This window comes from Liolophura sinensis, chromosome 13 (assembly GCF_032854445.1).
Source record: "Liolophura sinensis isolate JHLJ2023 chromosome 13, CUHK_Ljap_v2, whole genome shotgun sequence".
Taxonomy (NCBI): Eukaryota; Metazoa; Mollusca; class Polyplacophora; order Chitonida; family Chitonidae; genus Liolophura; species Liolophura sinensis.
Window position 1 is genome coordinate 18,231,588 of NC_088307.1, and position 25,401 is coordinate 18,256,988.

General features: G+C 38.9%; 1 protein-coding gene across 1 annotated transcript; it reads right to left on the reverse strand.

Annotated features, from left to right (window-relative positions):
- Positions 1 to 3,919: 3,919 nt before the first annotated feature.
- LOC135480251 (ATP-binding cassette sub-family F member 1-like) lies at positions 3,920 to 25,297 on the reverse strand. Its single transcript, XM_064760036.1, is given in 20 exon segments — positions 3,920 to 4,964; positions 6,443 to 6,593; positions 6,595 to 6,678; positions 8,927 to 8,998; positions 10,277 to 10,309; positions 11,337 to 11,407; positions 11,837 to 11,911; positions 12,705 to 12,879; positions 13,570 to 13,682; positions 14,332 to 14,456; positions 15,208 to 15,291; positions 15,975 to 16,123; positions 17,014 to 17,153; positions 18,869 to 18,954; positions 19,423 to 19,523; positions 20,001 to 20,108; positions 21,323 to 21,387; positions 22,717 to 22,887; positions 23,748 to 23,832; positions 25,005 to 25,297. Coding segments are annotated over 20 exon segments (2,211 nt in total). The 5' UTR covers positions 25,158 to 25,297; the 3' UTR covers positions 3,920 to 4,794.
- Positions 25,298 to 25,401: the final 104 nt, after the last annotated feature.

Genomic DNA, 25,401 nt, shown 5'->3' on the forward strand with positions numbered 1-25,401 from the left:
TTTAATTAATCCTGGGCTTAGGTGATCAAGCAGAAATGCACCTGAATAAAACCAGTTTCTAATTCTATCGTAACGCACTGCTCTTGTGGTCTCATTTCACAGGCTTTATGCCATTTTTATTAGTCCATACCTTTAATTCTCTCCGTGTTCTTTGTCAGTGTAAAAGCTCTCACTTGTTTTCTCTCCGGTAATGTGTGGGAAGGTCTGGCAACAACCTGTGGATGGTTAAGAGTTTCCCTCTGGCTCTGACAAGTTTTCTCCCACCATAATGCCGTCATCATATGAGTGAAATATTCCTGAGTATAACTTAAAACACAAATGAATGAATTGTCATGTAAAAGCCAGAAATGGCCCATTCTGTCCATGTATCATGTATAATCTACAATTTAAGTGTTTGATCCAGAAACCTCTGGTTAAGATTAAGGCTAAATATATAGTTAGGCAATTTTTGGATTACACGATACAGCTGATGTCTGATACTAAAACATGTAAATTTTAGGTGTAATCTCACCAAACATTGTCTAACCTATGTGTATCACTGCTTGAAGCATGTGCAGAACATGAGGTTTCAAATCACAGGAGTGGGGCTTGGCTTACTTGGAGTTGTTATGTGCACAACTTCCAGCCAATATCAAAGCGGACGTGTGTTCAATCCCAGCCTTGGAATGGGGAAGTTGAGATTTCTCTGCTCATTCTTGGAACGTTCTTAGTGCAGTAAGTGGTCAGTGGTGGTTGCCAGGCAAACATAATTTCCACCGAAGACCACTTCTCTGGCTATTTCGCTTGTCTTACATGAGAAGTTCTATGAATAACTTGACGAAGTAAACTGACTGCCATTGTAGAAGTCAAAAGCTCTTACATGTATGTATGACACATACAATAAATTTAGTGATAAGTCTTGGTGAGCTGCTGAAGATAAGCTCAGACAATTCATTGGCAATATTAACATATAGGGCTGAAGCGGGTTCTTCGTTCATGCGAGGTTTACATGGGGGAGCTCATGCACGAACGGGAAAAATGTAGTGTAGCCTAGCAACTTACATCTCACAATAATTCTTCTTGTATCCGTAAGCAATCTTTCCCACAGTATAGAGAATGTCAGCCTGGATGAAGTCAGAGCTTACGTATTTGTACATGTAACCTTTTAATGTTGATTTTATTTATTTGATAGATATTTTATGCCGCACTCAAGAATATTTCATTTATACCACAGCGGCCAGCATTATCACGGGAGAAAACCGGGCAGAGCCCAGGGAAACCTATGTCTCTTAGCAGGTTGCTGACAGAGCCTCCAACGTACGGAACGAAGAAAAAATTCAGCATGAGCTGGACTCGAACTCACAGTGACTGCCATGGCAAGAGGCTTATGGGTTATTGTGCTGCGCTGGCACGCTAACCACCAAAGCCCCTGTTATGTTGACACAGGCCCAATAGTAACACTCTGCTAGCTCATCCTAGACAACCAACAGCGCACGTGCTGCTCTCACATCACTGCATGCCACCACATGGCTATCTTGATCTTTATAACCTGTTTGTTGCAGACAGGCTTTGTTTAGGCTTAGCCTCAACCATTAATGTCCTCCAGTGAAATTATAATCAGTAAAATTTTATTATCAGTAAAATTTTTTTCAGGTGTCCGACATCTTGTACATACTTTAGATAAAGAGAATGCATGTGTATGAAGTATTATTAGAGACAAAAGTTTTGTTTTCTGACATCACTTCCTGCCTCATCGCAGTGACCCCAGTGACCTCAGCATTGTTGAAGATTTCTGTACATAATTTGCTATTGGAGGCAACGATGTAAAATGAACGTAGAGAGCTGTGCATGCACTGTAAGATCGAATATGAAGTTCTGGTATATCTACATAGCCTCTCATGTGGCCATAGCTGAGGAGCTGTCCAGCAAATTTATTTATTTGATTGATCTTTTAGGCCGTACTCAAGAATATTTCACTTAAACAACAGTGGTCAGCATTATGGTGAGGGGAAACCAGGCATCCGCAGACCATTCACAGGTTGCTGGCAGACCTTCCCATATACGACCTGAGAGGAAGCCACAATGGGCTGGAATTCAACTCACAGCGCCCGCATTGGTGAATGGTTCCTGGGTCATTGCATCACGCTGGTGTACTAACCCTCTTGGCCACCCATCCTGCAAACATTACACCAAGGAGTAGTCATGTGGTGTTGGTCAATGTTAGGGAAATTCCCCACGTGCAACTGTACATGCATAGGCAGTAGTCAAGCAGAATTTTGGTTGATGTAGGGGAATTCCCCACATTACCACAAGGAGTTGTAATGTGGTGTTGGTCAACGTTAGGGGAATTCCCCACATGCAACTGTACATACATAGGCAACAGAGTCAAGCAGAATTTTGGTTGATGTAGGGGAATTCCCCACATTACAGCAACGAGTAGTCATGTGGTGTTGGTCAATGTTAGGGGAATTCCCCACATGCAACTGTACATACATAGGCAATAGAGTCAAGCAGAATTTTGGTTGATGTAGGGGGAATTTCCCACATTCCAGCAAGGAGTTGTCATGTGGTGTTGGTCAATGTTAGGGGAATTGCCCACATGCAACTGTACATACATAGGCAGTAGAGTCAAGCAGAATTTTGGTTGATGTAGGGGAATTCCCCACATTTCAGCAAGGAGTTGTCATGTGGTGTTGGTCAATGTTAAGGGAATTCCCCACATGCAACTGTACATACATAGGCAGTAGAGTCAAGCAGAATTTTGGTTGATGTAGGGGAATTCCCCACATACAGCTTCCACATAGTCATGCTAAATTCTGGTGAATGCAAAGGATTTCTCCACAAACATAACAATGTACCTGCCGCCATGGAGAGTAGTTTTTGCTTGTGTTATCAAATTTTTATTCCATCAGAATTGAATGCAGATCACCTACCCTAATTCCTCAATCTTTTCACTTAGAAAAGAGCAACTTTTAGTGCAATTTATGCACATTTTTAAGCTGATTTTGGAGAAAAAAAAAACACATTGGTTGGTCAGTTTCAGTTCTTCACAAAAAGTGTAATTTTATCAGTCAGCACACAGTAATGCGATCACAACGTGTTTTGAATAAACACCTTGAAAAAATGTGAAAAGGTTGAAGAAATACAGTTTACATCTCATTTCGTCTTGGCTGTCCGTCATTAAGCAAGCTCCTATATGACAGGATACTGTATTTATTAATATTCACCGGGTATCAGGTTTGTTCGAGATCACAATCATTTCACCAATCAGCTGATTTTGGAGTTGAAAATCTGTGTCAAATAATATTGCTTTCGGAGCGGACATTCATCGTGCATGGAAGTTTGTCAGTTACCAAACATATGAAACTGGATCACTGCCAGATGAGTGAAATATTCTTGAGTGGGTGAGTGCTTGTGGTTTAACAATGTACTTAATAATTTTTTAGTCATGTGACGACGAAGGAATCCCTAGAGTGCCTGTAATGTGCCTCCTTGTTGCAGGACGGATTTGCTGCTTCACTGATCCACCTTACCGAAGGCAAGTAAGCCGCCCTGCCCGAGCCATTATACTGATATGGGTCAACCAGTCAATGCACTATACCCTTCATGCTGAACGCCAAGCTAGGAAGTTACAACTTCCTATTTTAAGGTCACAGGTGTGACTCAACCCAGGACTGACCCTGGATCTGCCGCTCCCGAAGCAGACGCTTCTGTGCTATCAGAGCCAGTAAAATATTCTTGAATATGACATCAGACACTTACTAACCACATCAAATCTTACGAGCTTTCTGATATGGCTGAAAGTGGAACACAGCAGCAGAGGTTCTCTTCAATTTCAGACCTATCTTTCTCAGTGTGAGCAAAAGACATTAATATGAACGGCAAACTTTAATCAACACAGCTGCTACGAGATAACAATATGCTTTATTAATTTACATGTATTCCATTTTTGTTTCCAAAAATTTATTTTAAATAGACAGCACATTTTTTTCTTATTATTTGACAGCACTTGTAACTTTTCCTCAAATTGTATGACTAACTGCAGCATGATAAAATCTCAAATTTCTTGTTTCCATAATTAGCTAACGACTGAATGGAAATTCAGATATCAATTTTGTCACCCAAAATAGAGCCTTTATGATTCTATAATGAGACATAGAGGGCAAAGGGCTGGAAATTCAGATAATGACAAGACTGAGAAATATGGTAAATTACTCCCTATGAAAGAACATTTTTAGGAGCAACTATGGGTCATAAAATATTGCTTTCGGGGCGGACATTAATCGCTTGTTCTGAATAGGATTGCATCCTACCTTTCAAACAAACTCCTAGTCTCAAGCTAAATGTACAACTCAGTCATCAGAGATTAGATGTAATACATCTAAAACCAGAGAAACCCTAAACCTGAGATGAGAGATTACATAGACGGCTGATTGGCTGGAAGATGCCACATGGGTGTCACATGATCTTTTTGTGATTTGCACAATTAAAAACTTTTTCTACTGAACAGGTCCATACTGTAAAAGTAGCCATAAAATGAGCTGTATATTTGTTTATTCATATTTTCCAGAAATATTCTGTGATATTTTACTGTTCTTTAGAACTCGTCATACAACTGGACTAATGTTCTGTGCAATAAAACAATGTGCAAACCAGTTTCTTGGACTGGAAACATTTCAACATCGTACCACTTTCACACTTAGAAATGTTGGAACCAAGTTTCAGGGTTTTTTTTTCCCTCAGGCTTTTGATGCGATCCATAATTTCTCCTGTTCATTAATTCAACAATGAAATGTCTAAATACTTCTGCTTTCATCAAGTTTGCCCGGCAGGTGGTGCTATCTCCTCCCCTAACGTCTCCAGAAGTTCGCGTCTGTATTCGTCGAAATCACCCTCTATTTCATTGATTGTCTTGTCTTCGACAACCCAAAGCTGACATTCTGTCTCCCGAATCAACCTTTCGTCGTGAGTCACAATGATGACGCCTAAAACAGAGGAACCAATCAAATGAATGGATTTTCTCATGGAGAGCAGCTTAAGTTGAATACCAGATCTTCAATGTTTGCAGGCTTCTGTGGTTAGGTTTATGATGGCTGTGTGAAGCTTCACTGTCAAAATAATTTACTAACTACACGTAATCTCTTACATAAATCTTTGTATTTCTGCTTCATCATGTTTCACAAAAAAATTACACAACTTTTCTCTTTTTAGACTGTCATAACCCAGCTATCTCCTTCAACAACATTTCATTGAATGTAACAGTTTGTGTGACAGCGTTACACGCACTTGGACAGCCAAATGAATGATCCATATCATAATAATGTCCAGACATTCTAAATCACAGGGAAACCAACCCTGATATTTTTGGACAAATTATAAAAACTATTAAGATTTGTGCAGCTACATTCTGCCACACCTAAGCTATGGTTTTAAAAGGATATCGAATCACTTCTCAATGACTGGTGTGAGACATAGGCAAAGCTGAATATTAGGTATAATACATTTATTCCAGCCTGACCAAGGATGCAAGATTTAACCCAGCAAATCCTATCTGCACTGTCAGCCAATCAGCTTCGATTCTGTATCCAGTACAACACTTTTTCTAGGCCACAGGTTACACGTACACAGCAAAGCTGAGAGTTTGGTGTGCACTTATGCATGCAGAACAGCCCACAAAACAGGTCGTATCGTGTGGTACTGTAGCAGATCGGTACTCTGTGACAACTTCATCATGGTACGACATGGTTAGGGGCTATCCAATACCGAGTAGTTCCCTGTGGTTGTTGCTGGTGGCTACAGTGCAGTTATTAGCCAACAGGGTTAGGGCTGCAGCTGCACTGCATGCAGTTCAAGAGCCTGTTTCACAAAACTGTTGCAACACGATATCTCTTGAAAGATAAGCCATAAGCGGTTTGCGAATGTTTCAAAAACTAGGCCCCCTTGTGTAGGGCAATATCATGCAACTGCAACACAGTGCCACAATTAAGGTTCGAAACTGTGTAATGGAATAACATATTTTACCAAAAATTTTTGTCCGTGATCAATTTGCACGATTTTTTACCGTTCTACTGATTTTAGAAAAACCTTTGGAGTTTCGCAGGAAAAGTAGGGTGATGTCTTCCAGGAAATTGTTAATTTTTTATTACCAACAGTAGCGTTTTACAATCGTCATTTGCCTGTAATATTGCACTTTTTGGGGGAGCAAATTTTGTTTAATATACTGAATGCTTTCTGGAACATACTGTATTTGCCCCAAAACTTACTAAAACCACGTCCATTTTAGAGGTCAAAAAATATTACTTTTGGTTTCAAAACTTACATTTTTTCATAAGGGTATCATCCTACCTTCTAAACCTCAAAATGCATATCTAAGATCAATAGACCTCTCAAAATCAGGCAAAATGAGTAACTCAGTCATTAAAAAAATTTTATGTCTAACTCAGTAAATGACCTTTGACCTTACCTCCTTTATACTCATTAATGGCCTCTGCCAGAGCATCGATGGACTCAATATCCAGGTTGTTGGTAGGTTCGTCCAGGATGAGAACGTCCGGCGCTCTACAGGACAACTCCGCTAATGCCACCCGTGACTTCTGACCTCCAGACAGGTCCCCTGTTTTTGATAGTGTGCGCATGACTGGCCAGTCCAAACCTTCCCAGTGTCTTCCTCGCTAGCTGGTAATCCATGTTAAATAGCCTCTGAAATACGACACAACATATGAATGGTTAGGTACTGAATTTGGTTTACAGAATTTAAGAAAATTTTCCGCTAATTCCTCAACCTTTTCGCATATGAAAGAGCAACTTTCAGTGCAATTTATGCACATTGGTTGGATTGCCCAGTTTCAGGGCTTCACAAAAGAGTAATTTTACCAGTCAACACAGAGTAATTCCTTCAGAAAATGCTTGACAAAACACCTTGCAAAAATGTGAAAACGGTGAAGAATTACAGGAATGCGAAAGTTTTTTTTTTAAAAATCAAATGTGTTGCAATAGTTCTAAAAGATAACCAATGTACTTATTTATTTGGTCATTGTTTCAACTCTACACTCAAGAATGTTCCATATTCATGATGGTTATCTGTTTTACATGCATGATTCTGAGGCCAACCCCCCCCCCCCCCCCTCCCCCCCAAAAATTGAAATCCTCCTTGACATGCTATAGCCTTGGATTAAATGACTGACTGGTGTTTTACGTCACATGAGCAATATCTCAACAAAGGAAGAACACAACACTTGTAGACATCACATGACATATAAACCACAGTGCCTCCATCAGTCACCTATTTACGATAAGCTTTTCTAGACAACTGGAACCCTATCCTTTTGACACCCATGGACCCATGGGGCCTTTAGCTTTAGCCTCTGGGGACAAGCTATTACAGGCGAGTGCATGGTGGTCAACGTCATACTTAATGCAGCAGAGATAAATTTCCACAGCACTTTATTTACACCCCTCTTCCGGTAGGACTCGCACTATCCAATGAGAGTGAAATAAATTGGGGTTAGGGGGCTGCACGCCCCTGACTGCCGACAACCCTGCATTGGCGGCAATGACTTCATCATGACACATAGTGTATTTACTGTAATTCCTCATTAATTTTGCAAATGATGCTGTCTAATTTGTTTTATTCTACATAATGTAGTTTCAAGCATATTTATTACTTGGACAAACTGCAAGTTGTGGAGGATTTACACTATTAACATTCATTTTATGTGACAGAACAAGATCAATTCATATTTAATTGTATGGTATAAAACACCAATTAAATTATAAAATATTTAATTGAAAGAGAGGACCGCCAAGCATTTATTTACAGAACTTGAACACTGTTCAGGTTTTCCCTGTCCTTGCCCTTTCTAAACATTTTAAATAACTCACTTGCGCACGTACAGCTGCCACCTGAAGCAGGCGTGTTAAATTTTTTGCACAGTTTACAGAACAAGTACTGAGGATATGTGCTGGGCATTCTCTGTAAATTCATCTTTATTGAGCAACCAATCAATGTTCAGCACAAGGAGTTGTTGTTAGCTTTGGGGCTCTGTACAACTGGTTCTGGCACAACAGCTTGGCTGCGAATTTCCTCAATCAGAGTTTCTACCACTGAATGATAGATTCCGTAATCAAAGTCAGAACGCCAGAGATGATGTGGTTGTCCAAAAAGAAGATGCCATCGAAGAGCTTGTCCCAAGAAACGTTTAGCTTAGCTTAGGCTGTGTTGCCATGGGCTCGTTTTTTTTTTTTTTTGCCCCTCTTGAGCTGCTGGGCATAACACTTGTAAGCTTTCGTTTCGACACATACACAAATCGAACTGCTGTAAAAGACTTGACACACACACTCAGGCGATGTCTGAACTCTCCATTACTTGGTTTTTGTGCAATAGAGCACTTCTTACGCGATACGACCAGCTGAATGCCGAACCATGTAGAATGATTGGAAAGAAAGAAATGCAGCCTGGCGCAATGATCTTTTTAAGAAAGGCAGCGGGACAGAGTTTTATAAGGGCAGGGTGTTGTGCCCCTCCAGAAACGCCTAGCAAGGGGTCTAGTAAATAACGGAAATATTTGTAAAAATACCACCCATGATTAAGAAACGGAATTTTAATCTGAAGATTGGAAGATAGGAATATAAAAAACAGAATTCTATTTTAAAACGGAAGAATATCTTGTCTGATTTTATGGGTCAAGGAAATCGGACCGTTCAGGATAAACCACCGACCACTGGCAAGTTATTGATGAACTTTCCCACAAGTGATGTACAGATAATCACACGACATTGGTAGATGACAAGTGGTCTTCGAGTTTTACGTGGTCACTTTTTGCAAAAAGCATTTTTTGTCACCAGATTCCCCACAAGGTGAAAATGGAAAATCTAAAAATTCCCTGTTCAACATCAGGAATAAATTCCCACACTGTGTGTCTGAAAGGACATATAAACTTTTTCTCACCTGTAAATACTCCACAGGTGATTCGTCCAGGTTCAGTTGATCTCCGGAGTGCTGATCGTATTTACCTATCCTCTGTAAAATGATAGCAATGCAGAATTTAATCCACAATATTCAGATTAAAATTAAAAAACAGATTATCACAACCCCAGAATATAAACTGGATTATGTGAAACACATGTTAAATGCAGAGAAGAATGGCTATGGCTTAACTCAACATTCACCAAATATCAGCCATATCATGAGGGGTACATTCAAAGATTATTAAAACAATGTAACACAGCTTGTTACAACAATGTAACACAGCTTGTTACAACAATGTAACACAGTCTGTAAAAGAAAAAAAGAAAAAAGAAACACAGCTTGTTACAACAATGTAACACAGTCTGTTATAACAATGTAACACAGCTTGTTACAACAATGTAACACAGCTTGTTATAACAATGTAACACAGATTATTATAAACACAGCTTATTGTAACAAAGTAACACACAGCTCATTTTAACAATGTAGCACAGCTTCTTATAGCAGTGTAACACAGCTCATTATAACAATGTCACACAGCTTCAACATCACAAAAAACATTACAAGACTATACATTATAAAACAGCTTACCCAGGAAGAAAAAGAAAATAAATGTAAATGCTTTCCTGTTTACTGCAACATAGGGGGAATCAAGGATCAACTTTCAATCTTACTTATTTATTTACTGATTAACATTTGATTTAATATTTATTAGTGGAAGCCACGTTAATGGGTGTGCCTGAAGAAAACTACTGTCCGCTTCAGCAACATCACTGCTAAATAGCCAAAGACAAGCACCAAAAAATACACTTTGGATCATTTACCTGGCAATGTCCAATTAATTCTGATATTATTCACATTAGTAAAATGTAAAGTAATTTTATGAGGTCATCTCGCTAAAGAAACAGTGGCAAAGAAAAATCTATTCGAGAAAAAGGCAACTAATCTATAGTAGTTAGTAGAGATTATTTGTTTTTGTTTGTACTTTACTCAAAACTTTTTAAATTTATATGTTTACAACACAGTTCAATTTCATGGTTGGAGGAAATAGGAATGCCCTGAAAAAAACCACTAACCTTTGGCAAATTACTGATGAACTTTCCTATGTCAGAAGTACAGACATGCCCACCATATACCAGAATGTTCTTTAACGAAAATAATTGGATAGCACAAACGGCAACAGGGCACCGTTCATGAGAATATGGCCACCTAAAAATTCCCTGTCCAATTCCGGGATTGAACCCGCACTTTCTGTGTGCCTCGTGGTTGGATATAGCACGTATCATCACTGAGGCTCCTTACTCAAGATGAACACAAAATAAAACTTACCAATCTGTGGTTTTTCCTCACTTCACCTTTCGTCTGCAACACACACAAATAAATCAAACAGGTATTATGAATTTAATCAAAGTAAACACGAACATCAAGAAAAGAGATTTAAAAATAATTTTGGAACATCATTGACAGCATGGAAAACATTGCCAACAGCATGGTACACACCACAGACAGCATGGTACACACCACAGAAACCATGGTACACACCACAGACACCATGGTACACACCAGACAGCATGGAACACATCAATGACAGAATGAAACACATCATAGACAGCATGGAACACATCACTGACAGCATAAACACATCACTGACAGCATGGGACACACCACAGACAGCATAGAGCAGCACTGACAGCATGGGACACAGCACTGAGAGCATGGGACACAGCGCTGACAGAATGGGACACACCACAGACAGCATGGAGCAGCACTGACAGCATGGGACACAGCACTGACAGCATGGGACACAGCACTGAGAGCATGGGACACAGCACTGACATCATGGGACACAGCACTGAGAGCATGGGACACAGCACTGACAGCATGTGACACATCAATGACTCACAACAAACAGCAGTATTCATAAAGATTTGTTGATGGGTGTTTAATGTCACTTTTAACAATGACTTTTCAGTCTTATCACAACACTGTTTGACTGATGTTTTAAGGCGTGCTCAAGAATATTTCACTTATAAAATGACAGCCACCATTATGTTGGGAGGAAACCAGACAGATCTCTTGGGGTAACCATCAGCAGTTTGCCAAAAGACCATTCCACATACAACCAGGGATGAAGCCTACCTAAGCTGGACTTGAACTCACAGAGATTGCATTGGTGATAGACTCCTGGGTCACAGTGCCTCTATAGCACACTAGCAACTCGGCGAAGAATGCCACACCCTTGGATTGAACTCCTAATCTACAGCCAATGCTTTAATCTCTACACCGCTAACACATAGAACAGTGTGATCAGTAAATTACCTATCATAATGAGCTATAAAATTTTTGTCAATTTAACCATGGCTATTGATTAGAAAAATCAAATACTTACAGGCTCTAAAACTCCAGTTAACAATTTCAAAAAGGTACTTTTTCCGACACCATTTGGGCCAACAATTGCAACTGAAAGAGAAAACACCTTTCTTTGTTTAACCATCTTCAATGGTTCATGTCATGATTACCTTAATAAACTCTTTCTTAGCCTTAGAGGAAGAACACAGCTATAATTAAGAACTGCAAAGGCCTGGAAATACACTAAAGTAATTAATACTTTCTATGAAATATTTTCTCACAATAAGGCATACAGATATACATCCAACTCATGAACTCAAAAATATTCAAATGTCAACTTGTAGAGTTCCATCCCTTAAAAGCATTTTGCTGTTATGTTAACTGCTAGAAATCCATAAAGAGCCTGTCCATCTGGCGGATAATAAGGTACTTTATTTATTTATTTTTTGATTTATTTATTTCTTAAAAATCTAGACTGAATAAATTTCCTTCCTGAGATTGAGTGACAAGGTAAAACCATGCACTAATGGGGTGACCTACCTCTTGACGACATGTCAATACCAAAATCCAGATCTTTGAATATCAGCGGCATTCCAGGATAGTTAAAAGACACACCTGGAAAAGCAGAATTCAAATATCTATGTACTGTTTAGTGTAAATTCGTTACATTTCAAATTATATTATAAAATACACAAAAATCAAACGGAAACAAATTTTTTTGCTGTGTTGTCATGGGCTCGTTTTTTTTTGCCCGTCTTGAGCTGCAGGGCATAATGCTTGTAAGCTTTCATTTCGACACACACACACACGTGAAAATAATGGCAAATTAAACGACTGAAAAAAGCTTGACACACGCACTCAGGCAATGTTTGAACTCTCCATTATTCAGTTTTTGTGCAGTAGAGCACTTATTATACAATACGACCAGCTGAATGCCGAGCCATGGAGAATGAAACAATGTATCTAGTGTTGACGCTGCGGGACTGACAGTTAGGCCCAACAACAACAACGCAAGTTTTAGCAGACACTTGTACCCTCACTGGCGGAGTTTCATTGTTTGAAGAACTAGCCTTTTGTTTTTTTCCAATCTTGATGTTTCTAACACTTTTTCAGGCTTTTTGATCAGGTAATTATTCTTTTATTTAATTGGTGTTTTACGCCTTACTCAGAAATATTTTATGAAGCCAACATCATGGTGGCATGAAACCTTTTGGCCAGGTAAATATGTCTTGAACAGGAATAAATTGCAGGGACAGTGCACATTTCCCCAAAATTAGAGACCAGTTTCATTTTCATTTTGAGACCCTCCAAAAATAGGGAAGAAAATATAGTTTTTTCATCTGTCAATAAAGACTTGAATGGCGTCTTAAGTGAAAATATATATAACAGGAGATGACTTGTGCCTTACCATGAGCTCCCAAAATGGGTGGACTCAGTTCTGGGGGGTCAGGGAAAGTAAACTTGACGACGTATTCCCGTGGTCGCTGCAGAAGTTCTGTAGGTTTATCATCTTCATCCATCATGCTCTGCTTTGTTTTGTTCTTCTGCTGTTTTCTCGTCAGAGCCTCTTTCTGTTTGGCTTCCTGTAACCATGGCAACAAAATGATGTCATGCAAATGCTTTCTGTGATAATCCTTTACAATAAAATTTTCAAAGAACAGCTTTGAAGTGAAAAAAAAACAAAAAAACCTGCAAGTCTCAATTAGGGCATTAATTTTGGGTGATACTGAAATAGAAAGCCTTCTTTCAATGCCGTCACTGGCTGTGGCATTTTAAAAGACATTTTCTACTCTCTCCATGACAGACTTTTTGAATATATCCATTCTAGCTGTCAAAAAACACGATGTCGAAAAGTGATGTAATCTGTGTTAGCCAATAAACACTCTGCATGAGAAAATTACCTTGGGACAAACGAGTACAAATTTTCATTGGTCGAACTGGAGGTGTGCCTTTATTAATTATTTTCACAGGTTGAAATAAAACTCCATCAGCAATACCTGGCATTCCCCATCGCCCACAAGTGAACCATAAAGAGTCATCGTCCCTAAGACCCCATCTCCATCAATAAATTTGGTAAAATTTGGCCTGTATTCACCTTTCCCCATGGTTCATTCACAGTTTTTCAATTTGTTATTCTGGATTACATTAATTAGCCATCTATATCAGATTTGTGAGCTCATCCAACAAATGACAGAGGGCATTTACCACCAACCGACGATATTTACTTCCATGGCAAATAACAAAGAACGATTTAACAACAAGAATTTAATTACAGCAGCTTTGGCAGATTTTCCCGATGCTTTCAATTCTTTCAGTCGCTTCTCCTGTTTGTCATATTCCTTCTGCTGTTCCTTCCTCTTCTGCACCAACATCTTCTTGAATTTAGCTTCAACAGACAAAACATAAGATCCTCAGCACCAGTGCTGTCCTCCCCAATGTATGATCCGTGGATTGACTGATTACTGGATCAATTCTTGCCTTATGTCATAATCCTGAACTTTATTCCTCAACTACACAATGTCTGAGCTATCTAAATAAGTTACTCATCATAACTACCTCTGAGTACAAACAGTTACTCACAATAACTGCCTGTAAGTACAGTCACTCACAATAACTGCCTGTGAGTACAAACAGTTACTCACAATAATACCTCTGCATTCAAACAGTTACTCACAATAATTGTCTCTGAGTACTAATAGTTACTCACAATAACTGCCTCTGCATTCAAACAGTTACTCACAATAATTGCCTCTGCATTCAAACAGTTACTCACAATAATTTCCTCTGAGTACTAATAGTTACTCACAATAATTGCCTCTGCATTCAAACAGTTACTCACAATAATTGCCTGAGTACTAATAGTTACTCACAATAATTGCCTCTGTATTCAAACAGTTACTCACAAAAATTGCCTCTGAGTACTAATAGTTACTCACAATAATTGCCTCTGAGTACTAATAGTTACTCACAATAATTGCCTCTGCATTCAAACAGTTACTCACAAAAATTGCCTCTGAGTACTAATAGTTACTCACAATAATTGCCTCTGTATTCAAACAGCTTCTGCTGATCCAGATGAATAATATCTGTACAGACGTTGTCAAGGAAGCTCTGGTCATGAGACACAACAAGCAGAGTTTTCTTCCATTGCTGGAGATAGCTGAAACAGGCAGCACAGATACAAACTTGTTTTATGCCACACAAAGCAAAGCAAGGGTTTCTCACTATAAATTACAGTATAATAAAAGAACACATCCACTCATACATACTCAACTATGACTGTTCCACCCAAAGCACTTCCTTGGATTAATGGCTGGACTGACTTATGTTTAATATTTTAGTCAAGAATTCTTTACTTCTATGACAGCTGTCAGGTTTTTGAATGGAGTACACTGAAGTGCCTGGAGTATTTATTTCTTTATTTGATTTGGTGTTTTATGTCGTATTCAAGAATATTTCACTTATATGATGGAAGCCAGCATTATGGTGGGAGGAAACCGTGCAGAGCCTGGGGGAAACCCACGACCATCTGCAGGTTGCTGGCAGACCTTTCCACAGACCAGGCAGAGAGCCTCGGTAGAGTGGTTAATGTACATCTGTCCTTCAATCGCTAGGTCACATCAGTTGTAAGCTCAATCCTGACACTCAACAGAGAATTTGTAGATTCCCCGTTCTTGCTGCTTCTTGGGCTGTGATGACAACAAACAGGCCACGACACATATAGAGGCCAACTGTGCAGCCTAAAATTCTCTTAAGACCACTTGTCTTCCACGAATATAGTATGCATATCTACATGTCACACAGGGGAAAGTTCATCAGTAGCTTGCCAAATGTTGGTGGTTTACTCTGAGCACTTTAACCACCCAACCAGATAAGTAAACACATGAGGATGGTATTCCCTGTATACTCACTTGTCCAGCCAAATGACCGCGTTCAGATCCAGATGATTAGTGGGTTCATCCAGTAACAGCAGTGTGGGCTCTAGAAACAAGGCTCTGCAAAGTAATACTAATACTGTTAAATCTGGGTTCAGATACTGTTAAATCTGGGTTCAAATACTGTTAAATCTGGGTTCAAATACGTACTGTTAAATCTGAGTTCAAATACATACTGTTAAATCTGGGTTCAAATATGTACTGTTAAAACTGGGTTCAAATAATAACTGTTAAATCTGGGTTTAAATCTGGGTACAACTACCAACAATTTGAAGATTGAAGATATGATTTGATTTACTTTGATTGGTGTTTTATGCCAAACTCAAAAATATTTCACTTATTCAATGGCAGACAGCATTATGGTGGGAGGAAACCAGCAAGGGCCCGAATGAAGCCCGCAACAACCTATAGGTTGCTGACAGACCTTCCCATGTACCACTGCAAGATCAGTATACAACTTTGGCGGTGCTGCGATCCAATAAGTAGTGAACAGTAAGTGCTAAACAAGTCCAGTTAGACACTACCACTAACAATGTTTAACATGGGATACTTTCAGTTAATATTTTTTTCATGCATTTTTAGATCAATTTTGACACATCAGTTTTTAAACACATTCACTAATTTGCTACTTTCATAAGATTCATTATTAAAAAGCTTTCTTTAAATACACCTGGCCTGGTCTTTATGCCTGGTTTTGAACTCTTTGTCTTGTATGTGAGAACTCCTTAGAGATATCTACTGACCGGGCTAGTGATACTCTCATTCTCCAGCCTCCCGACAAGTCCAGTGTCGGTCTCTCCATCATGTTTTTTGTAAATCCCAAACCGTTCAGGATTCGCCGCGCTTTAGCCTCCGCTGCGTCTGCTCCAATAGCACTTAATTCCTCATACACCTGAAAAGATCAAATTGTCAAAAGTAAACCACACTTTTGTTTCGTGGGCTGCTATTTTCTTCTGACAATGAAGAACATAGTAGATGTAAAGTGAGTAAACAAGTCAGTCCATGTGGTGTACTCTTTTGTTCTTTTCTGCAACAAATTGTCGCATGTCTGAGTTTTCGACATCAGCTAGATATCACTTTTCCTAACAACATTTTGGTATTTCACACGTCATGACGTCAAAAAAGAAGCATTTTGTTTTATGATGTTTCTGTCCAAGTTCAGCAGGATGATGGTAAAATACAAGTTTAGTCATCTTTAACTACGTCACACATCAAGACATGATGTAATACTTTTTCATATACAAAAAACCATGTTGCTGTCAAAATATAAATAATAAACAGAATATTGGACAGTGAAAGTTAAACATCATAAATAATTCTCGTGAATGATGAACACTCTCATTATCACTCAAAAAATACTTATAAATATTCAATCTTCACTGTGCAGACTCCTCTATCTTCTTTTCTCGTCTGACAGCAACCTGCGAATGGTCGTGGGTTTCCCCCGGGCTGTGCCTGGTTTCCTCCCACCATAATGCTGGCCAACGTCATATAAGTAAAACATTCTTGAGTACGGCGTAGAACACCAATCTAAATAAGTTGAATAAATAAAATCTTTGTATTCTCTAACAGTTGCAAGTCACAGTTTCTGCATAACTGACGGCTGATCTTGATAACGGTTATCAAAATATTTATACACTGGTCCAGATTCAATAAAGAAATTGTGGAACAAATATTGGTCAATTAACAATCTGTTGTATAAAAAATTAACACCAAAAAGCCCAATGCCAATAAGTAACCTATCAATGTCCAACACAAACTATGCATATCACTAAGTAATACCTCTTTTAATTTGTCATTCAGACTTGTGTTGCCTTTGTCGATCTCTGCCATTAACCGTTTTTCCTCTGCTAACAATGCCTCACGTTTCTTGTCAGCCTTCAGAACAACGTCTATAGATTTCATCGAACTAGCCTGAACCTCTGGAATAACGAATAAATAATGATACAATGGCCACAAGTCGCACAACAGAAAAATTCTTCAGTTTGGCAGTAATAAATAAAACCTGTATGAGTAACTTCTGATACCAGAGCTCATCTGTAGGAGATATCAATGCAGAACTTAGCTCAATGCACAGAATACTGAACTCACCAATTTTGTACTCTATGGGACATATCTTTCATATCATTGTGCTTTACATGCATATAAAACCTGAACTCAACTCATGCAGTACATTTTCAGTGAGTGAGTGAGTGCTTGGGATTAAACGTCGTACTTAACAATTTTTCAGTCATGACGACGAAGGAATCCTCAGAGTGCATGTAATGTGCCTCCTTGTTGCAGGACGGATTTCCACGTCTCTTTCATTTAATGCTGCTTCACTGAGACCCCTCACCGAAGGCAAGTAAGCCGCACCACCCGAGCCATTATACTAATACGGGTTAACCAATTGTTGCACTATCCCTTTCATGCTGAACGGCAAGCGAGGAAGTTACAACTTCCTCTTTTAAGGTCTTAGGTGTGACTCGACCCAGGACTGACCCTGGATCTAACGCCCCCAAAGCAGAACCTCTACCAACTGTGCTATCATCCTTAAAATTTACCTTATTAATTCTAGAAGGCCTTAGATACACTAATTTTTGTAATTTTAATTTTTTGTTAATTTTGTAATTTACGGTAATTGACACACACACAGCGAATCAAAGAGGGAACATCCCCGTCACGTTATTGTGTTTTACATGTATACAAAATCTCAGCTCAAAACATGCAGATACCACCATCCCTACCATTTACTTTAACATTGCTTTCCCGGTTATTGGACCCTGATACTTGCGGTACAACACAAGTTACCAGTGTAGTTTGTGCAGGTTAGCGACAAATAAATATAAATGATAAAACTGTACACTTTATGGGCATCAAATCGTGACTGTATTGCTCCGTTAGTTACGGCCCTGTTTCTGTTTTACTTCCAATTCAGGAGCATATGCTCCACTCCTTACACTTTGTTTTACATCATAACTCACAGCAATGCGAGATTGCGGTTGTTTAAGAGTTTTCACCTGAAATCTTTCATCTACCGATTCATTTGATTAATGCTGTATCCAATTTCCAATATTATTTGCCATGTGAAACACTTTGATATAGGCATACTGCAGTGATGTAGAGTTCAGGGCTTGGAAACACTGCCAGTGAGGACTCTACAGCAGTGTTCTTAAAAAAAACTGAGGAGGAAAAAATCTGGGCCTAAGCCGTCTAGTCTGATGTTTACTCTTGCATTTCTAATAACGTATCGTGTGCAAGCTGGTAAAATATTACACACACACACTGCAAGAAAACAATATTCAATTTAGCTATGGTGGCCTTCGTGGCCGAGGGAGTTTGCAGCCCTGCACGGCGCAATGACCCAGGAGCCTCTCACCAATGTGGTTGCTATCAGTTCAAGTCTAGCTCCTGCTGGCTTCCTCTCCAGCCACATGTGTGAAGGTCTTCCAGCAACCTGCGGATGGTTGTAGATTTCCCCCAGGCTCTGCTCGGTATTCTCCTAAAATAATGCTGGCCGCCGTCGTATAAGTGAAATATTCTTGATTATGGCGTAAGACACCAATGAAATAAATACATAAATAAATTCAGCTCAGACCGACGTCAACTGCGTGGGGTAAAAGATACCCATTACTTGGATACCTGAAGAAGATCTTACCTTGCTCACAATATAGCACATCAATGCTGGGAGGGATATTAAGAGCACGACTGGCTATATGCGTTAAGAGAGTTGTCTTCCCATGCCTGAAATGAACAGCGGTGATGATAAACTGTAGTAGTGTGCTTCACTCCAGCTTTTTCTCCACCACAGGATTGCTGGTGACATTATTTACTGAACACTTATCTAACCTTGTACCAGAAAGGGAAACTTCTCAACTCATTCAGCTCCTCAATTCTCTGCATCATTTGTCCACTAAATTACTTTTTGCGAAACTTTTTTTCAGATGCCCTTATTCTAGTAAATGTGATCAATAATAGTTGTCTACATTTATGACAGGTCACATGTTACAATAAGACCTTTTTTACCTTTAGCCATAAAAGAGTTCTAACTCAAAACTCCCTTATTTCTCTGTGGATGGGTTAGTATATATGTGTTTTTTTCTTTTCTGTGTTGCATATTTCCTTAACCGTGCCTTAACTCTGGAGAGTTGTGGTAATACAAATTACCTCCCATGATTTGAAGGACAAAGATTTTTCGCCGATGAATCTTACCCATTTGGTCCTACCAGGCCGTATCGTCTTCCCGAAGTGATGTTCAGAGACGCATTCACAAATAAATCTTTCCCTCGAGCAGAAATGGAGAATTTTTCAATCTGAAAAGTAAGCAGATAAAAAGCGTAATTATGCTGTGGTCGTTTAGATCTGTTTTCGTTCGAAGTTACTTGATTTTCTGTCTGTTCTATTAATTAATAGCTTAAATTTTTTTAACCACTTCTTCATGTTTTTAATCATTTGCTTATCTTTTTAACCATTTCCTTACCTTTTAACCATTTCCTTATCTTTTTAACCATTTCCTTATCTTTTTAACCATTTTTAACCATTTCCTTATCTTTTTAACCGTTGCCTTATCTTTTTAACATTTCCTTATCTTTTCAACCATTTTTAACCATTTCCTTATCTATTTAACCATTTCCTTTTCACCATTTCCTTACCTTTTTAACCATTTTCTTACCTTTTTAATCATTTCCTTACCTTTTTAACCATTTTAACCATTTCCTTATCTTTTTACCATTTTTAACCATTTCCTTATCCTTGAGTACAAGCTCTCCCTAGCCGTGTAACCAACTCACTTTAATATCTTGGCTGTCCAGCACCGTAGCTTTAGAAGACTTCTCCGCTTGGGACACAGAAAACTGATCTGCAGCTCCAGCTAATTCCATCTGTTTCTGAAACTCCATCTGATAAAAACAAAAATTAATTATTACTTTACTGCAAAACTTCAGACACAACACAAATATTATAGACACTGGGCTATATTTTACGACGGCCATGACTTCGTATAATACAGAGGAGATGGGTTAACCACTAGGGCTTGTTGTGAATCCGAATAAACTATAATTTCAGCACAGCTCTCAAAGCTGTGTAAAATACATTTAGATTTTCTGCATTTGAAGAGGGTACTTGAGACTGTTTCGCACTGCAATAAATTTATCTTGTAGAAGACGAAGGCAAGAGCAACTGATGTCATGGATCCCTCTACATCAACATGGAGGCAGAATATGACGACGAAGGAATCATTAGGGTGCATGTACGTGTAATGTGCCTCCTTGTTGCAGGACGGATTTCCACCGCTCTTTTATTTAGTGCTGCTTCACTGAGATGATTTACCGAAGGCAAGTAAGCCGCCCCGCCCGAGCCATTATACTGATACGGGTCAACCAGTTGCACTATCCCCTTCATGCTGAGCGCCAAACGAGGAAGTTACAACTTCCTCTTTTGAAGTCTTAGGTGTGACTCGATCAAGGATTGATCCTGGATCTACCGGTCCCGAATCAATTTTAAGTACATCACCTCAACACTTTGGTCGCTGTCATGTGACCGAAAAAATTGTTAAGTACGACGTTAAACCCCAAGCATTCACTCACTCACTCACTCAACACTTTGGTGTTTAAGCACAATCATTCATTCATTCTTGCTTGCTTTATCTGCGAATTGCTTCCGTGATGTCATTGTTTTGACAGGCAAACAAAGGGAGGTAACTTTGTAAACAGACGCCAATGGCATCGACTGTAGGATTAGGAAATATGTCCTTCCCCATATGACCATTAATGTCCAATGAAAACTGTGCATTTTGTTGGGCGCAGGATAAAAATCAAATGTGCAACTTCATTTGTGGAATACCAGCGCCCTTACATATCCTGTACCAATGAGAGCCTTGTTGTACGCTGCACAGTTGTAGCAGTATTATACTTCTGGTAAATCAGCAATCAAAGGATATTATAGTCTTACACAGGACACAAATACCTGCATATAATTATGTGGATAAAATTTTCTACTGTATTTTGTATTTTTTAACAGTGAAACAAAAAAAAATTAAGTTTCAGGTCGAAATAAGGACATTTTAAATGGCTCTCCTTCCATTAAGTTGCAAAATATTTCTTTTGATACTTACCTTTTTCTTAAGTTTCTTTAATTCTTTTTTACTTAGTTTAGGCTTGTTTTCATCTGAAACCTCCTCTAAAAACACAAGCAACATAAATTCATAATCCACTACAGACACGGAACATTTGAATTTTCTACTTGCACTATCTTTATTGTTCAAGAACCAGCGATCTGTAAGCAAGACGGTGTTGAACTAAGAAAAGCCAAAGTCAGCAAAGCGGGAAATATCCGACTTCCTGTTGATCTATCTCTGGAGACTCGCGTCCAAGCCGGACTGAACTATGTTCTCTTGTGAAACAGGAGTCCAATGTTTCCAGTTTGCTAACAAAACATCATCGAATGTGCAGCTTGGTAATCTCGTCCCCATTTTATCTAGTATGACACGTTTGAAAAGCTATGTTTACTGTCTTGATCCATCAGGCAGAAATAACCCATCCACCAGATTCAACAACTCATGAATATTAATATAGATAAACTATCCAATCATAAAGTAAAACTATAATTTTCCTAATGATGAAAGGCAAGAACGAAACAACAACAACACATATGGGTTGTCTGCCAGCACACACAGCCAAAGGCAGGTAAAAACTGATAACAAGCACTTTCCACTCCTCAAATGAATAGGGATATATAAAAAAAAAAAAAAAAGAAAAAAAAAAAAAGAAAACAAAACAGTAGAAACAGCTAGCTACTCCATGACTTGCTGTACTGTTAAAATATTGTCTGCCAGCACACACGGCCTAAGGCAGGTAAAAACTGATAACAAGCACTTTCCACTCCTCAAAGGAATAGGGATATATAAAAAAAAAAAAAAGAAAAAAAAAAAAGAAAACAAAACAGTAGAAACAGCTAGCTACTCCATGGCTTGCTGTACTGTTAAAACATGATTTAAAAATATTTTGAGACTTTCATTGCTTCCTCAATTTGGCCCGCCATGTGTTTAGGTGCTTAAGTGTTAAGTATACAGTACATTTGATTGGTCATTCTGAAATTTTCTATTTGCATATATCACTTGCCAGCCTGAGCAGCTCCATTAAGTTATTGTAGAAAGTCACTATATCAAAGTAGTGAAAATGAAAGTGCAGCCATATAAGCAGTTTAATGGCGAAACAGAGTCGCATATTTACAGCCATTCCAGAAAACTTTTGGGTGCACAAACAAAATCAAGTTGTGTTAAAGCTAACAAGTACAAAAACAGGATGGTTTACCAATAAGAAGTTGAATTTTTATACAAATTTCTTTCATTCACACACTTCTCAAAAATCAGGCTTTTGTATCTCGTGTTTACGTCACTTTCAAAGTTTGGGATCAAAACCTTCATTTTTTTGTCTAGATATGGCCCTGGGTAAGGTAATTTGGATTACTGCTGCAAATCTCCAGCTAGTGTTTATTATTGTTGCTTACCTTGAGCGGGAATATCGTCGTCAACAACAGCACACCTGTCCATCTCTTCTTCCTCCTCACCATCAACCTCATTGTCCTCATCTGCCTCATCCTCCACAACCTCAACCTTCTTGTTCTGGCCTTTCTTACCTCCCTTTGTACGTGGAGCTGTAGTCTCAGGGGCAGCCGTGTCTGAATCAATCATCAATATGGCACTTTATATTAAAAGCATTCCACTTTAACAATTCAATACTCAAATAGCCATGTGATTTTTAATTATTTATTTAACTGTTGCTCAATGCCATACTCAAGATTTCACCACTAACATTATAACAGTCAGTTATGGGTCGAGAGAACTTGAGTGCTTTCTTTTAAAACATCTACCTCCGGAAAGTTACGATACGAGTGTGTCTATATATGTTGCACGGACATGCACATATATTCGTGGAAGACAAGTGATCTGCAATGCATTTTAGACTCTGCAAAGGGCCACACAAGTGTTAATGACCACTCCTGGTCACCCAAGGCTCCACAAACAGTGACACCTGGCAAATGTACAAATTTCCTTCCCAAAGCCGGATTTGAACACCCACCATTTTTTTCCTGGTGATACTCATAAAAATTTTTTCAGAGAGAAACAAATCCAATACTGCATTGTGAAACATGCTGTTCTTGTTTGATATCAGCAGATATGCTGTAAAGCTTTTAAATTATTAAATTTATTCAGATTAACATACAGGTGGCATATTTTTGTGCACTGATCATTCTGGTGAATCAGGCAGATTATTACAAACTGCATCGACTGAATTTTTTATGGCAGTCATTACTCAACTACGTTTTCTTTTCATTTTGATAATCTAAAAGGCATTTAAACCTTCTCACAGGATTTAAGTGAGTGAGTGCTTGAGAGAAAATGATATGCATGACTGTTTTATGACTTTCTCCAAAATTTTCCACATTCATAATGGAGACTTTTATTCCTGAATACTGTATTCAGGATTTTTCTTCACTATGGCAACCTTGATAATTGAGTCACATGTATCTGTGGTTACCTTCTTCTTTTTCGTCTCCTCCTCCTCCACCATCATCATCCAGAAACGCAAATTTTTCTTTCATCGTTTTTTTCTTTGCTTTGTCCTGGGTAACAATCAAAAAATACAATTTAGGATCAAATTTGGCAAGCTTCAGGCATACTTTCAGCCTTTACATAAGCACACCCGCTCACTATTACAAACAGGTTTCTTTAAAACCAAGATGACTTGAGAATTCAGTGTATACTAGCCCAAGACCTCGGTCTATGGGTGGCTTATATATACTGAAACGTGGGGACCGCTAGCCACCCTAATCCGGAGAGTTATGTGGATTCGATTTCGGAATAATGCTTTCTAACTCCTACAATAAGACACAATTGTAAATTATCTTCAACTTACAGAGAAACAGAGACTGTTCTGGTGAACATAATTTACTGGAGTTTTACCTGGTAAATACATGTATTGGTTCATTTTGTACGGATTTTTGTGGGGTGCAGAGTTTCTACGCGCTAAGCTGTTTTTAAATGCCACTATTTTAACCTGGATGACTCCTCAGCTGTGACCTACGCCTAACCCCACATTAAAAGATATCAGCCGAGATCTTTGGCTCAGTGCATACCAAGTAGAAATACAGACTTCAGTTTTCAAATATGTTGAGGCTAATAGTATACTGCGTCTATTTGTGAATTACCATAAAATATTGAGCCCGTGAAACCATGCAAATAAGTGATCAGTGTTGTGCTTGTGGTAAATTGAGAATCAAAAAGGTAAGGAACATGTGAGACTGTAAACCAACTGCCATACAGACCTGTTTGATGGGTAATTTTTGCCGCAAACGCAGTGACAAACTGCTATGGCAACTGCATCAGGTTTTTTCAATGGAGCACACTCTGACGTTGGTTTAGAGTCATTTAAACTGGAGTGTCCAGGGCAAACCACCAACCTTTGGCAAGTTACTAATGAACTTTCCCACTTGTGATACACTGATATGCACACCATATTGATTGAGACAAGAATTCTTCAAGGATCAAGTGCTCTGACTGTTTACAGTCAAACAAGGCCGCACAAACTGTGAGAATGGGGGAATCTACGATCTGTCCTACTGATGTCAGTATGGTACACCGCAGGCTGTCTTTTACAACAATTTAAGGCAGAGCAATTTTTTGGTCTGAAGTTATTTCCCCATTACTTGTGTACGCAAATTCGATATCAGAATGCAACACCTAAGCTAACAACCAGGTTTTAACTTCACTCCACTTGAGTTATATCACATATTACCTTTTTCTTTCCCTTTTTCCCAGTGGCCAATTCCTCGTCCTCGCCGTCTTCTGTGCTCAAACCTTTCATTTCTTTTTCCAGCTGGGGATCTTCGTCGGGATCGTTCCAGTCGTCATCGGCAGTTTTCTTCTTGGCTTTGGCTTTTTTCGGCATTTTTTTGTTCGCTTGTCGTGAAATCTCTTCTGATAGAAGAATAAATTATTTCAGGATCGACCACCGGTTCTAAACTGATACAGAAACTTAGCAGAACAAATCAAAATGTGACACAAGCGATCAGTGATCACACACGTTTCTCGACGGCACATGGGGATTGCAACAACGGAAGTGACATCACGATCTGTGTACAGTAAATTCTCCCAACTAGGCCTACTACTGGTGCCAACTGTAAAATTTTAGA